The sequence below is a fragment of the Leopardus geoffroyi genome, chromosome C1, assembly GCF_018350155.1.
Source record: "Leopardus geoffroyi isolate Oge1 chromosome C1, O.geoffroyi_Oge1_pat1.0, whole genome shotgun sequence".
Classification (NCBI taxonomy): domain Eukaryota; kingdom Metazoa; phylum Chordata; class Mammalia; order Carnivora; family Felidae; genus Leopardus; species Leopardus geoffroyi.
The window spans coordinates 20,480,111-20,496,308 of record NC_059328.1 but is presented as its reverse complement, the minus strand read 5'-3'; the positions used below and the strand labels follow the sequence as shown (position 1 = coordinate 20,496,308).

General features: G+C 51.1%; 1 protein-coding gene across 1 annotated transcript; it reads right to left on the bottom strand.

Moving 5' to 3' along the window:
- Positions 1 to 803: 803 nt before the first annotated feature.
- On the bottom strand, positions 804 to 16,153 carry TMEM222 (transmembrane protein 222). Its single transcript, XM_045476234.1, has 6 exons — positions 12,268 to 16,153; positions 6,339 to 6,423; positions 5,068 to 5,099; positions 3,253 to 3,349; positions 3,038 to 3,168; positions 804 to 1,895 (listed from the first exon to the last, which is right to left on the bottom strand). Exons 1-6 carry the CDS (start codon positions 12,459 to 12,461, stop codon positions 1,808 to 1,810), a joined length of 627 nt encoding a protein of 208 aa, XP_045332190.1. The 5' UTR covers positions 12,462 to 16,153; the 3' UTR covers positions 804 to 1,807.
- Between the last annotated feature and the right edge of the window lie 45 nt (positions 16,154 to 16,198).

The window sequence follows — 16,198 nt, the reverse complement described above, 5'->3', positions numbered from 1 at the left end:
GCAAAACGGAGTTTTGAAAATGCAATTGCTCTCAAGTGGGGAGGGAGTGGCTCTGTCTTGCCCTGGAGAAACCCCAGCCCTGCAGGGTCAGGGATGAGTTGACAGAGGCCTCCAGGGCCCTGAGGGCCAGCAGCTAGAGCTGCCCTCAAGGTCATCCTCAAGATGAACACAAAGAGCCCTCAGGATTCAGAGACCAAATCCTTGGCTAGTTCAACTAAAATGATAGATGCCATAGAGCAAGTTAGGAAAGACGTCACTAAGGAAGTGGCTTTTAAGCCAAGCCTCGGCAAGGAGGGCCGTAACTTCAACAGGAGGAAAGCAAAGCAACAGAAATGCTGCCGTCGTGCTGGAGAGCAGGGTCCTGGAGGGCCCTGAGAAGTGGGGTGCCATGGGGCAGGGCGGTGACCTGATCGCTGGGGGTCAGCACGAGGAACTCGACGACATGACCGATGGCTAAGGTAGGGGCCGGGGCTGGGGTGATTCCCAAACTGTGTACCCCTGGTTGCCCAGGGCGCTGGTCTGCACAGCCCCACCTGCCAATCAGTACTCATCTGCATTGAGAAGAAAGCCCACGGATGGTGGACACGGGAGGGTGTGGAGCTCTCACAGCCCCGGGCAAGGGCTGGGGGTACTGGAGGGAGGCGGACACGCCTGCCAGCTCTGCATGAGGTAAGCACTGGACGAGGACTCCACCACGGCCCTGCCAACCAGACCGCTCTCCAGGGGGCAGGACAGCAGGGAGAAAGGAGCTGAAGGGGCAAGAGACCACTGAAGGGAGAAAACAAGGACAAGACACCTTGGAGTCTGGAGTCAAACTCTTTATTGCCCTGCCCAGGGAGCCCCGCACAAGGAATCCATGGAGCGGGAGTGAGGGGCAGCACGTGCCCTTTCTACAGCTTGAAGATAAGGGGAGCTATGGCAGGTGGGAGGACACAGCTCCCCTCCCGCTCCCTGATGGCACTGGCTGCTCTGACGGCTCCCCACATCCTGGATGCACGGGGTGCCCTCACCGATGCGAGGCCCATACCTGGCCTGGAGCCCAGTTCTGTTTACATTGCTCTGGGCTACAGGGGGTCGCTCTAGACATGTCAGCATCACGCTACCTGTCCAGGAAGGCTGGGGAAGCCCAGGCCCCAAACTGCAGGGGGAGATGGGCTCAAGTGCCGGGAAGCCCAGGGAGAGTAGGAAGCAGGGGCTGCAGGGGCTGGAGGACACCAGGAGACAGGGCAAAACCTGCCCCTGGTGCAGCTTCTGGCAGACAACTGATTGGGGGCCCATCCAGCCCTACTAGACCGTTCTAGAGGCTAGTAGTCAAGGTCCCAGAGCAGCTTAGCTTATGAAGGTTTCTCGGTGTCCTCCACCCACCCTGGGACCAGAGCCCTGGCAGGCAGATGTGCTCCAAATCCAGCTCTGGCCCCTTGTGCTGCCTTGTCCGGTGGTCCAAATGTGCTCCCCTCCCCACCGGGCACTGGGCTGAGGCAGAGGGAGCCCCGCAGGCAGTGGCAGGAGCAACACTACAGAGGGAAGCTAAGGCTTTTCCAACAGATGAACAAAGAGGGTGCCTGAAGGGCGGGGGTCACAAGCCTGGGAAGGAGGGGACAGGGAGCTTCTTAGTGACCAGTGAGACACAACAAACACCCCCGCCCCATGCTCATCTTCAGCCCTTATTCCATCCCATCCAGCCCAGACCCCTGGGTCAAAACCAGCAAACCCATCCCTGCCTTTTGGGGTGAGAAAGAATCTGGAACCAAAAGGGGTGGCGACTGCCTCCTCAGGAGTGTGGTGGGTTCAGGCCATGAGGCAGCCATCACCGAAGGTTAAAGACGAGGCTGACAGTTAGGATGATGCCCAGGAGGAGGACGAAGGGCAGCCAGGTCTTCACGAAGGCCCCGACACTGACGGAGAGAGGGGAGTCAGGATGGGAAGGGCCCGATGAGTGGGAGCACTTCACAGAGCCCTGTCTGGGGCTGCTCCCACTAAGGAAGCTCCTGGAACCACGACTTAACCCCCAAATTTGGTCAGGTAAGGGAATGGGGCCAGCCCAGCTCGGCACTGACTACACAGGACCACCAATCACAGTCCTATGCAGGGGCTGTTCCAGGTTCCTGGTGGACATCTGACACCTCACTGGGCAGGCGTGTCTGCCATCTCTGGGCCTCACTGCTCCATCCACAATCACCCCTCTCTAGGGAGGCCTTCAGTCTCAGCGTGGAAGCCAGGCTGCCCTCTGCCCACAGCCCTCAGAACGAGGCCCACTGGGAGGGGAGGGATTGGCAAGAGTTAGCATAATGTTGTGGCTGGAGCTGAGGGATTGGGACTCAGGGCTCTGCCTCAGTCTCTGTGTGACCACAGTTATGGTCTTCTCAAGGAGCCTCTAAAAGACTTTTGGACTTTAAAAAAAAAAAAAAAAAGACCCCTAAGTGTCTCCTTTTTAGAAGCTCTTAATGATGAGTGCAACTACAGGAAAGCTCAGAGAGGTGGCCAGGTGAGCTCAGGTGAGTGCTGCCTCCCAAGGGGGTGAGTCGCTCAACCTCTCTGAGCTCCCTTTACCTGTTAATTGGAAAATTGCCTTTGACCTTACAGGTTGTCAGGCTCTGGCTTCAAAGGTCCTCCCAGGCCACCACTGAGGCCCACCTGCCCAGAACCCTGCCTCTGCTGAGGGATGGGGGGGAAGGGATCCTTGGGGCAGTTACCACACCCTCCTTTGAGGGTCCACCTGTTCACCTGACCTGAGCAGGCTCTGTGGACTTACAGCCTCTCCCAGGAGCCAGAATCATGATCTCCATTTTATCAAGGGGGGTTACAGCTTAGAGAGGCCAAGGCAGGTGGCTGAGATGTCACAGGTGGGACCCAGGTGGAGGTGAACTTCAGCAGAGTCACCTTCCTCTCCACCAGGAACTCAGCTAGTCGCTCTAGAGATTTCATGGCTCCAACCAGCATCTGCTTTGTCCCTGTTGGCTACAGGACTCCACAATGGTCCTGCTGGGATCCTCGGGAGAGAGCAGCCCCAGGGGTGAGCAGTAGGTGGACAGCTCACCTGACATACTTCCCATAGAGCAGGCAGAAGAAGCAGAGCGTCACCATATTCCAGTTGGTGCTGTTGTTATAGCGCATCAGGTTCAAGGCCAACGCCACATGTGAGTGGCAGTTGTCACAGCAGAGACTGTGCTAGAGACGCAGGAAGGGCTGGGTCAGGCTGGGCTGTGGGGGCCTTGCCACCCTGGCTCCCGCTCTGAGGAGCAGCTCACCTACCATGCGGTGCTTGTACTCCTCAGAGGCGTCGTGCACGGCGGTGTCCCATGCGTTGGGCCCACTAGCGTAGACCTGTGCGGGGTCCAACTTCCAGTACCTGGGAAGAGAGAGGGAGTTCTGGGCACTGGCTCACCTCTTTTACGGTCACTCAGCTTCACAGATGTTCCCTGACGCCTGCTCCGTGCAGGGCCCTGAGCTGGGTGCTGAGGCTGTAGGGGTGAGGCGAGTCCAGGGAAAGAGCCACACGGTGGACAACTGTAACCCAGTGTATCATGCCCGGTGCCATGTGGATCCTGGGGAAGATACAGACTAGCTGATGTGGGGGGTATGAGAGGCTTCTGGGGTGACATCTGAGTCTAGTTTGAAGGAAGAGGGGTTAGCCACGCACAAAAGAGGAAATGGGTACGTTGGCCAGAGGAAGGAGCTTGAACAGAGGGAGAGGCACAAGACTGTGCGGGGTGCACCAGGAATTAAGTGGCTGGGCACTGCTGGGGGACTCACAGGGAGAAACAGAGCGATGGGACGTTGGAAGGTGAGTTGGGAGATGCAGGTGGGGCCATGTCGTGGGGGATGTGAATGTCACCCTGAGTTTATTCGCAAGCAGCATTCTCCTAGTCCCTCCCTCCCCCAAATGCCCGAAGGGGGTGAGGGGGAGAAGAGCCCATGGAGCTGAAAGCTCACAGACCTCAAGCTGAGACCGGCTGTTCCAAGCAAGGGAGTGCCCAGAGGGTCTCAAGTCAGGAAGTGCTGGGAGGGCAGGGTGCCCTCTGGCGGTTGTGTGGGGAATGGCTTGGTGGAGGAGCCTAGAGGCAGGGCATGGACTGGGGCTGCTTGGAGGCTCCTGTCTGGGAACGGGTACCCTGAAAATTGACCTTGAAAAGCAGCCTTGCAGCAGACATACAGCCCAGAGGTCCCTGGCCAACATTTCCACCTGCCTGAGGAAGTAAGCAGGGGTCAGGGAGCCACTTTCAGGCTGCCTCTGCTGTGTGGGATACCAATTCCTCCCTGGGACCTGACCAAGCGGGGGCAGCCTCAGACCACAGGGGCTGTTCTGAGCATACTGACTGAGGCACTGTCACTAGGCCCATAGCTGAGGTGGGCCCCCAAGACAGAGAAAATAAAGGGGCGCCTGGCTGGCTCAGTTGGTGCAGCATGTGACTCTTGATCTTGGGGGTTGTGCGTTCAAGCCCCAAATTAGGTGTAGAGATTACTTAGAAAAGAAAAAAGAAAAGAAAAGAAAAGAAAAGAAAAGAAAAGAAAAAAGAAAAGAAAAGAAAAGAAAAGAAAAGAAAAGAAAAGAAACAGAAAAGAAAAGAAAAAAGAAAAGACAAGACAAAGACCAAAAATCCCAAGTAAAGTATAGCAATAGCTCCTAGAGGACCTGACTACTTTTATTTTCTCTAACCAGAATTCCAAACAGTGCCTCCTTACACCTTAAATGGCTTGTTCACTCCTGAGGGGCAGAAGAATCTAGATTTTGGAATGAGACACCTGCGTGTGAGTCTCAGCTCTGTTAGTTCCTGTGCAATCTTGACTAGACCTTTGTCTTTCCTCATCCTTCCAGTGGAGCTGAATATGACCTACCAGAGCTGAGACAAAGTCTCAGAGTGTAGGCGGAGTGTAGGTAAAGGACCCAGCCAGCGACTGGTGCAGGAAGACGCTTGGCACAGGCTGTATGCTCTGGTGGGGCCTGGCCACCCTTCCCCTCACCCCCTCCTCAGGGGGCTGGCTCCTGCTGTGTCTCAGAAGGCCTGCCCTGCTGCTTCATGCAGGAGCCTGGCCTTAGGGCTAGTCACACTGGTGCTCTTCACTTACTTGGCAGGCTTCCCAAAGGCCATGTTGTCTTCCTGTTGAGGGAAAAGTGCAGAAGTCAGTGGAGAACGTGCATCTAGCCTGGCAGACAGACCTGGTCAGCGGTGGAAGTGCAGGGACTAAGAGGGGGTATGACAGGCGGGCAGAAGTGGGGCTGGGCTCTGCTCTGGGGCTGCCACAGCAGCTGAGGTGCCAGCAGCAGTTTCTCTGTGAGAAGACAGTGCTGCGGCAGGAGTGCACAGAAACCCGAGACTTGGAGGGGCCGCCACAACTGCCCCTCTGTGCGGCTCCCAGGCAATTTTCTCACCTTCTCTGGCCCTCATTTGCTCCAAGTTCTCCAGTCAACCTCTGACTGATCACAGGGAGGCAGTCCCCTCGGTGGTAAAAATGACAACACCCTCTGCGCTCCTGACCCAACGGTGGTGGCCCACGCAGTGACAGCCTGCCTGCATTCAGAGCATGACTAGGGGTTGGGGAGGGGGCCTGAGAGGCTTCCTAGGAGGGACATGTTTCACTCAAGTCCTGGACCTGCCGCATAAGATCTGGGTACGGGAGTTATGCGGGGACAGATGCTGGGTTCAGAATCAGGAAGACCAGCTGACAGAGCTGGTCAAAGATGAATTGCTATAAAAATATACGAGTAAAAGACCTATGTCATGTTAAGATGATCACGACAACTATTAATATAAACATCTTGGTACCACCACATCTCTTCATTCCAGCCCATAACGGAGATGAAGCTGCCACCTGCCAACAGGCAGGATGCTGCCCACTCATCTGGAGGAAGCCCACCGTACCCATCTTGGGCACATCCCCAGGAAACAGACCTAAGAACACAGCGGGTTCACTCTACAAACCCCATCTCCTCTTCTCCGTGGCCACACCCGGGGAACCATGTCAGCCTCCCCTGTGCCCCCACCTTGTGACTCCCACCTTCTGAAGGTCCAGAGATGTGCTTCCTGGATGATCTGACTCTCCACTCTTGCCTCTAACCCCTACCCATGTCTTGGTACCCCAGGGGTGGGCAAAGGACTGGGTCAGTTAGTTAAGAATCCTTCTGGCCACAGTGCCCTCCTGGCCTGTCCTGGAGGCAAGAGAAGGGGGAAAGGGGTCAAACACTGGTGAAGAGCAGAGGGCCAGGGCCAGGGCCAGGACTGTATGGGGCCTGCATTCTCCTGGGCCTCGGGGAGACTGGAAGCCTGCTTCAGACAAGACAGGCCAGCCTTCCGCTTAAGCCTTGGAGCCCACCAGAGGTGGGCAGAGTGGGAACTCACCGAGACGAAGTAGGGGCCTGCAAAGTCCCGAATGACTCCTGTGGATGTGCAGATGCCCATGTGGCCGATGATGGGGAAAAACCACCTGTGAAAAAAGGACAGGGAAGGTACAGGGCTTAGGGGGTTTTCCAGCTGGTCAGACAGACACTGGGGACACTCCATCCGGTGTGAGAATATATGAATATAATTTTATATAGTGAGTGCCAATTACGGTGGCCGGGGGGACTGGGGAAGCAAGAAAAGAGAGCCAAGTACAAATGAACAGCACAATGGAACACCACTGCACGCCACGGAATGGCTGAACCCAAAGGACAATCACGTGGAGTGTGGTGAGGGTGGGGGGTGACCGGAGCTCTTCTCCGTTGCTGGAGGGCGTTTTTACTGCCTTCAAAAACTGGCAATTAGGCTATATGCCTCAGCAATCCCACTTCAAAAAAAATTTTTTTTAACATTTATTCCTGTTTTGAGAGACAGAGAGTGACAGAGCATGAGTGGAGGAGGGGCAGAGAGAGAGGGAGACACAATGTGAAACAGGCTCCAGGCTCTGAGCTGTCAGCACAGAGCCCGATGTGGGGCTTGAACTCACGAACCATGAGATCATGACCCGAGCCAAAGTCGGATGCTTAACGAACTGAGCCACCCAGGTGCCCCTCAACAATCCCACTTGAGAACATACACCCAACAGAAACAAATCCTTATGTCCACCAATGCCGTGTGCATGAACATTCATGGCACCTTCATTCAAAATAGCTGGAAACATTTGTCAAAAGTCACTGAACTGCACACTTAGAATGTGTGCAGTTTATTGTATATACATTATACCCCAATAAAATGGATCCCCCCCCCCCAGTTTTTATTTAAATTCCAGCTAGTTAACATATAGTGCAATGTTAGTTTCAGGAGTGAGATTCAGTGATTCATCACTTACATACAACATCCAGTGCTCATCACAAGTGCCCTCCTTAGTCCCCATCACCTGTTTAACCAGCCTCCCTCCATACCTCCCCCAATAAAGTTGTTTTTTTTAAGTTTATTTATTTATTCTGAGAGAGACAGAGCTCAAGTGGGGCAGGGGCAGAGGTAGAGGGGGACAGAGGGTCTGAAGCAGGCACTCTGCTGACAGCAGAGACGCCTGATGAGGGGCTCGAACCCACGAACCGTGAAATCATGACCCAAGCCAAAGTGAGATGCTTAGCCGACTAACCCACCCAGGCACCCCAATAAAGTTGATTACCAAAAAAAAAAAAAACCTAGAAATAATCCAATGTCTAACAATACTAAAAGGAGTAAGTAAATTAGAGTATAGTCATAAAATGAAATAGTATGTAACAATGAAAAAAGAACAAACTTTTACACACAACACATATTCTCAAAGACATTAGGCAGTGAAAGAAACCTTACATAAAAGTACATATATAAGAGGCACCTGAGTGGCTCAGGTAGCTGGGTGTCCAATTCTTGGTTTCGGCTCAGGTCATGATCTAGCAGTTTGTGAGTTTGAGCCCTGTGTCAGGCTCTGCGCTGACAGTGTGGAGCCTGTTTGGGATTATCTTTCTGCCCCTCCTCTGCTCACACACACACACACACACACACACACACACACACACTCACTCTCTCTCTAAATAAATAAACTTAAAAAAAAAGTACATGTATAAATCATTGAGCCACGTACTTAAGATTTGTCCCCTTTATGGTGTATATCTCAGTAAAAAAGCTTAAAAAAAAAGTGGAGGGCATTTAAACCAATCTGTGTGCAGGTTTGGGGCGGGGATTGGTGGGTAAGGTTTTAGGGAAGGCTGCTCTAAGGAAAATAACAGTAAGAGGAACGATAAAAGATACGGATAAAAGCATGGTATATTCCAGGAACTTTTAAAGTTCAAATTTTTTAAAAACCAAATTTCAGTTGGACCCCAATATGCAAAACATACAGGAACCCCTAAGCTGTCTGTAGTGTGAGAACCATGGTATTCCGGGCTCTACCTAGGTGCTGGACCAACTGATCCAGTTTAAGGACTCACAGGGGACAAAACAAAGGACTCGTTACAGGGCCAGTGGCCAAGTGCTGGGTTCAAAGCTGCACCTTGCTAGGGAGGTGGAGGCCGAACCTGGAGGGAAGCGATTATTAGGGGCTGGGGCAGTTAGCAAAGACCTTCACGGAGCACGTCACTTTTAACCATGGCCTGTGAAACGACAGGATGTCAACAGGCAGATGAAAGCAAAACTCCAAAGCAGCAAAGTGCTGCACGTGCCTGGAGAACGTGAGGGGACGAGAGTGGAGGGAAGAAGCGTGGCCAGTTCAGAGGCTATTCTGGAATATTGGCCAGAGATGAGATGCTAACTAGAGTATTGCTGGTAGGGTGGTGAGAAAAATGGATTCAAAAGGTCCTTAAAAGGCACACTGGGCGGTTTTATGACTGATGAGACAGAGGTCTTCCTAGGTCTGCAGCCCAGGCATCTGAAAGCGTGGTGCGGCCAGAGTGGTCTTTTGAGAACATAATTCAGGTTCCATCATTCCCTTGCTTAACACCCGTTCATGGCTTCCTATGACACTTAACATGCACTTAAGACTCCTTCTGACAGTTTGGCCCTGCCTATCCCTTGAAATAACCTCACTCCTCTTTCTAGCTGCTGTCTGCTTCTGGTTCCTCAAACACACCAAATCCTCCCACCTCAATGCTCTTTTTGCATTTGCCTCCATCTGGAACACTCTTCCCCTAGATCTTCACACAGCTGGCTGCCTCTCATCATTTAGGCCTCAGCTTAACTATCAACTTGGGAGGGCTTCCCTGGCCAGGCCTTCTAGAACAGCCATATACCACCCCAGATCTCATTCCTCTGCTTTAATTTCTTCACAGTATCTGCTGCTACCTGAAATCATCTTGTTTACTTACATGGTTACTGTCTGTCTCTCCCGTGTATAGCAGCTCCAAGAGAGCAGGGATTTTCTTATTTACTATAGTCCCCAGAGCAGTGCCTGGCACGCAGCTGGAGCTATGAATTCATTGACTGATAAATGATGAATAAATCAATGTCCTGCATTTAAGAGTGGAGTCAGGCTCTGACGGCAGAGCTGGGTTGCGTCTTTGTTTTGGGCAAGTTACTCATTCCCAACTTTGTCAGCGAGGGGTGGAGAGTAATAATTACCTCAACGTGGGGCAATTGTTGTGAGGATTAAGTAGGCTATGTTTGCAAAGTGCTTGACACACTTCCTTGCATTTGGTAGTTGCTCAATGTTGTTACCATGAGGTGTTTATGATAAACACTTGCTATCTAATTGGCCAGACTGGCATAGAGTAAGTTGCTGAACAGCCACAGTGGCCACAGGATGGACACGGAGAATTACGGGAAAGTAGCTCCTCTGGCTTCTCAGACCCTGATCTCACCCGCCTAATTCTTTCGGCCAATTCCTTTCATCTGGTTTGACCAGTACCCCACATACCACAGCTGTGTCACAAATCAGAGTAGAGGCTGGAGACAACAACTCTCCAAGTAGTTGTCTGTCTGGAAGCTCCATGAAGGCAAGCTCCAAGGTGGCTTTATGGACTACTGTCTACTTAGACCTAGTACATACTAGACCCTCAATACTATTCATGGAAGGAAGGAAGGAAGGAAGGAAGGAAGGAAGGAAGGAAGGAAGGAAGGAAGGAAGGGAGGGAGGGAGAGAAGGATGAATCAGGTATTGACCCTAGAGGGTTCTACCTGGTAAGGTAGACTGTCTCAGTGGAAAAAGCCCCATACTAGCTTCTAAGCCTTTATTTCCTCATCTATAAAACGGGGATGACAGTATCTATTTTCACTAGGTTGATGTAAGGACTGAACGAGATAATGAATATAAAATGTTTAGAATAGAGCTGAGAACAGAGTTCGTATCCAATCTTAGCTGCTTTTATTAGTAGCAGCAGCTATCATCTGGCTTTTCATGCAGAATTGTCAACATCTCTGAGGGGGTGGACAAATCTTTGGATTCAGTTGCCTCCTTTCTGATCCCCCTTCCAAAGACACATGACGGTTCCTTGTGCCACATCTATTCCTAGCTCTGCACTCTAGGTCAGCAATCATCACAATGCACTACAATGGTTAGGTCATCTCTCTCTCCCCCTCCTGCTGGAGGTTTAACAGGGAAACTATGGCTTATTTATCTTATGAACGCATGCATATAGATGTGAATAAAAAGGGGGTGTGAGCTGCTTCTAGCCGAGATGACTGGGGATCATGGTGCCTCCACCTTATGTTGCTATCAGTTCTCTGAAGAGTGGAGGACTCTACGAATGTGTTTCTGAGAACCGAGAAAAGCCAAAGAGATCTTAAGAAAACAAGATGGGTTTCAGGGGACGCCTGGGTGGCTCAGTTGGTTGAGCATTCGACTTTGGCTCGGGTCATGATCTCGCAGTTCATGGGTTCAAGCCCCACATCAGGCTCCGTGCTGACAGCTCAGCCTGGAACCTGCTTCAGATTCTGTCTCCCTCTCTCTGCCCCTTCCCCTGCTCGCACTCTGTCTCTCTCTCAAAAATAAACACCAAAAAAAAAAAAAAAAAAAAAAAATTAAAAAACAACAAACAAACAAAACCAAGACAGGTTTTTAGCAAAACCAATATATTCCCTATCTCTTCCAGTTATTCTCATGTTGCCATTTTATTTTCTTCATAGCACTAATTATTATCAGAAGTTCTCTTATTAGCTTATTATTTACTGTCTATCTCCTTCCACCATGATTTAAACTCTATGACAGCAAGCACCATATCTGCTTTGTCTCTTCAAATCTTTATCACTCAGAACTACTCTAGGCACAAAGGGGTCACTGAGCAAATGTGTTACAAGCACACTCAATGAATAAATAAACACTCTTTCTTAAAATTTTTATTTTTAAAGGATTCAGACTTGGATGCTTTAAACAAATGCATACGCAGTTGAAAACACAAAGCAAGTGAAGCATTTTAACGTGTTACAGAAATTAAAGTCATTTTTGGATCAGCAACATATAAAGCCAAAAAACCATCCCTTCTCCACACCACCACTTGGCTCTTTATGATGGAGGGAACAAATTTCTCTCATCAGGTGAGGGGAAGTAGTCAAAAGAGAGCATGTTGTGGAGTCAGAAGATTGAGTTTGGGATGCCCTTGCTTACTGGCATGTGAACCTGATCCAGACCTTTAATGGTGCAGAGGAAGCCCAGCTTCTTCATCAGAGAAATTCCCACCTTAGAAAGTGACTGTGAAATTCAGAGAAACTGTGAGGTTTTGTGTGGTTTTCATCAGTTGTCAAGGCTGAAATAGGACAGCAAGCCAGCTCCCCCCCAACCCAGAAGCTCCCCACGAAAACAGGCGGCAGAACTACAGGAGCACCTGCTCTCTCTCCTGACAAAAAACGAGGCCACAGAAGGAACACTGCTTTGAGAGGCAGACACTCTGGGACCTAAACTCGCCTTAGAACCGAAATGGTATGTGATCTCCAGGCTCATCATCTTTGAGACAAAGGGTTGGACTCCCAGATCTCTGGGGGCCTTTTCAATGTTGACATCCCAAGAAGCGGTGTGGTCCCAGCCACACTCCCACTCTCGCCTCGGGACTCCGTCTTCTTGCGTACAGGAAGTGATCAGCAAGCATTTGCTCAATGAATGAACAAAGCAGTGAATGAATGGAGATGTCTCCTCAGATCAGGTAAGGGGCCCCTCTTCTGCACGCCCACAGGTCCTGAGCTTCCCAGCCATGGAACCTTTCCCGCCAGTCTACAATTGCCTCTCTCCCTGACTAGACCAGGTGTAACGAGGGCGAGGAGCGTGTCCCATTCGTCAGCAGAAACTGGCTCCGCGCAGGGGGCGAGGAGTGCGGGCCGGACCCTAGAGAAGGGCTTGCAGGGCGTCGGAACCGGAGGCTGGCCTGGGGCCGCCCGACACTCCGCGTCCCCGGGTGGCCGCCGGGGGGAGACTCACGTGAGCACCGGGATGGGCGTCCACACCACGCAGTAGGGGAAGCGGCTCCGGTCCACGTCCATGGCGCTGCTGCCCGAGCCGCTGAACTGCTTCTTGTCCGTCTCGGCTGCCGTCGGCACCTCCACTTCCGCCATCCCGGGCGGGGGTGGCGGCGGCGGCAACAGGAGCGGCGAACTCCCTTCCGCTTCCGCCATGCTGCGCGCGCCCCGCTCCGGCAGGCCCCTGCTCCGGCGCCGCTCGCCCCGTGGCGTCACTTCCGGCAGGTGAGGTCCGCTGGCTTCGCCTTCCCCCGGGGAATTGGAACCGTATCCCTCCGGGCCGGGCCCGCCTGACTCCCGGTCTCGGCGCCCGTCAGCCCGGAGTGTTTGCGCCTACACTGCACTGCTGCGGAAGGGATGCCCTCAGGCAGCGCGGAGTCTAGCGCGAGAGACTGAACAAGGAATTCATAATTCAGTACGCTGAGGCCTCCCAGGAGGTGTGATATAGTCACTATTTATTGAACACTTCCTAGGTGCCAAGCACTTGACATACAATGTTTTGCTTTTAATCCCCATAAACTGGTCAAACATGCGAATTTGGGTTATTTCCCTCAGGTTACAAGTGAGAAACTGAGGCTCATGAGGTGAGGTGAGTGGCCACGACTCAAACTCAAGTCTATCTCCCATGTCCTTTTCATTGTGGTCTCTGACGAGGTAGTGGTAGGGTAGAGGAAGGACAGACTAAAACGCTGTGCGTGGTGTGTGTATAAGCAGGGGAGACTTGCCGGGAGATATTTGAGCTGTCTTGATGTTTGCCAGGTGGCACGGGGGTGGGGGTGCAGGGATGCGTGCAGCCATGCAAAGAAAGAAAAAGGCTTTGCAGAGCGCAGTGTGAAGGAGTGTGAATATCACCTTGGCTGGAACAAATCACAAACCTTAGATTTGATCCGATCCCTTCATTGTGCACATGGAAAACAGGCTTAGGGAAGTTAACCAATTGTCTGAGATCACACACCAATATAAAGAAGATAGGCTTAAATCATGGATACATTGGGCTTTTAAAAGATGCCAAGATAGCCAAAGAAAATGGAATCTGCTGGGATGGGAAGGGGAAATGTAGGGTCAAGAAGAAAGGCAGCAGCTAAAAATCATGCTAGAGGGAAGTAGGGACAAAATCAGAAAAGTGGGAGCTATGCCTTTTTGGGAATGTATTTTTCTTCCATTGAATTACCCACCCCCCCCCCCCAATGCTGATCTATAAAAAGCCTGCTATCCTTCCTGTTTCTAACAGCTAATATTTTAATACATTTTGGGGGTTATGTCTCATGGAACTCTAAGGTCCTGATTTCAATGAGCTAATATAGTTTCTAGTACAGATGTCCACTAGATGTTTATTGATTTAATGATTGAATGGGTGTTTTATAAAGGCCTTACAGGGGCGCCTGGGTGGCTCAGTCGGTTAAATATCAGACTTGGTTTCCCCTCAGGTCATGATCTCGCGATTTGTGATATTGAGCCTCCTGGAGCCTGCTTGGGATCCCCTTTCCCTCTGTCTGCCCCTCCCTCACTTGCACTTTTTAAATAAATAAACACACACATTTAAAAAATAAATTAACAAAAAAAGGCCTTACAGAGATCACAGCTGATGATTCTAACCTAGTAAAAACATTTCGAGTGGGTTTGTGCTTCTCCCATGATCCACGTGTAGTGTGTGATCCTTGAAGAACAGCAACCAGCATCTAGCACAGAGTTTGGAAGAGATTCAGTGTGCAGTATATGTTTGTTGAATGAATAAGTTACACTACTTCTTGATTCAGTCATTATAGCTAATCTCTTCTGGATTACAAGCTCCGAGGAAGGTCTTTGCCTTATACATTCCTCCGTCAGTGATGGTGGGTGCCCTTTAATCATTTATTGTACATATGGAGGAATAAACAATCAAAGAAATCTTTCTTAGGGTCTGCCACAAATTTGATAGCACTAACACAAGTACCACATTTACGCTGACAACCTTCAGTGGCTTCTCATTGCACTTAGGCTAAAACACAAATCTCTTACCGTGGCTTACAAGGCCCCGCGTCATGCCATTTGTCTTACTTGTTCACTACACTGCAGCCACCCTGGCCTTTTTTTCAGTTTCTCTCATGTGCCACACACTTTCATGCCCCCAAGGACTTGGCACACATTCATCTGCTGAATGTTCCTCACCTCCTTAAACTGGCTAACTTCTATTTATCCTTCAAGTCTCAGATTAAATGTGGCTTTCTTGGAGAGTCCTTCCCTAAATCAGAAAGTCCCTGTTAATCTCCCTTGGAATACCCTGTTCTTTTCCTTTATAGTACATTTGTAGCTATGTATTGCTGGATTCCCCCACTAGGCTGGAAAGTCTTTGAGGGCAGAGACTATATTTGTCTTGTTTACTTCTGTAAACCTAGTGCCTAGGAATGTCTAGCACATAGCATTTGCTTAATAAACATTTGCAAAAAATGAATGAATGGCACACACAAGCTTGGTATCATAGGCTGGCTACAGACAGTCCCAGGGCAGGAGCCTAGCTTATCACCTTTTGGTGTCCCAAGCTTCTTAAAGAGGACCATGGAGGTTGCTGGGCATGTAGTTAGGAGTAGTGTCTGATCAGAGGTCCTTAGCTCCTTAGCCTAGGCAGCTACAGAAGCAGAGTCATGAAGGGGGCCAGGTACCTGGAGGAAGAAGCCAGCTCCTATGACTCCTTTGGGACATCTCTCCCAGGTTTCTCCCCCAACCCCTCAGCCTGTCCACAAGGCCCCCTCTCACATGCACACATCACTTGGGTGTTCTCACCCAATAAAAAAGCCTCCCTGGCCTGTGACTTGCCTCCCTTGCTGCTGCCACCTCTATCACCCACAGACAGATGGGAAATCTCCATCAAAGACCAACACTTCCTTCCAGGCTCAGAGGATCACAGCAGGGTCCTGGAAGAAGCTCCTCTAACAGACAGCTCAGGAAAGGATTGACAGGGCTCACAGCTGCCCCTCCCCTCAACACACACACCGACCTAAAATAGGAATGACCATCTGGATCCACTTACAGGGCTGGCTGGGGGAGGGAAGGATAGTAGAGCTGGAACTGCCAAGCTGGGAAATCTTCGAGGGCAAGATGCTGCTTGAAGAGTGAACTCAGGGCACATTCTCTACATGGGAGTCACCCACCCCCTCAATTGGCCCCATTTATGAGTCCCCAGGGCTCACATACCACCTCCCTCAGGCGACCTCACTCCTCATCTTGGCATTCAAGGCCCCCATGGTCTGGCTCTAAACCCCAACCTGCTTTTCAAGCCTCATTGCTGTCTCCCTTGGGACTTGCTTGGAGTTAACCTCACTGGGCTGCCCTTCAGAGAATGAGCCCAGCACGTCATCCCTCATGGCATTGCTCACACTGTTCTTTCGGTGGAATGCCCTTCCCCTCCTCTCCTACACTACTTTCAAGGTTTCTGGCAAATGTTCCCTCTTTGCTCCCAGAGCACGAGAGCTGTGTTTTCTACCTATTGAATATTCATGTGTACTTGCATTAGCATTAGCTGTTTACATGTCTGTCTCCCCAGAGAGACTGTGAACTCCTTGAGAAGGGTTCTGACTGGATTTATTGGTCCTTGTAGCCCAAGCACAGCACCCAGCAGATAGGAAGTGCTCGTGAAATGTCACCATTGCTATCCGTTGACCATAGATGGTCTCCTTAAGGGCTCTGTGGAAGAATCACCTCAATCAATAATCCAGGGGAGCAGGGCCAAGCCAGGGGCAATCACTTCTGCAGGCTGGAGTTTCTGCTGGGCATGAGGCACTGTGCCTGGCGTGTGGAAGGGCAGAGTCCTCTCTTCCTCAGTCTTCCTGCTTCTGCTCCATTCACTACCTTCTTTGGCTCCTAGAGACAGGGATCCTCCCCATTAAACCCTAAACTGTCTTCTAGGATGGCTCCAA

Excerpts from the sequence above, each read along its gene's own strand:
- TMEM222 (XM_045476234.1), bottom strand. The coding sequence starts at position 12,461 with ATGGCGGAAGCGGAAGGGAGTTCGCCGCTCCTGTTGCCGCCGCCGCCA. Across the intron at positions 6,424-12,267 it reads ACGCCCATCCCGGTGCTCAC|GTGGTTTTTCCCCATCATCG; the intron begins GTGAGTCTCCCC and ends CTTTTTTCACAG. Across the intron at positions 3,350-5,067 it reads GCCTTTGGGAAGCCTGCCAA|GTACTGGAAGTTGGACCCCG; the intron begins GTAAGTGAAGAG and ends CTCTCTTCCCAG.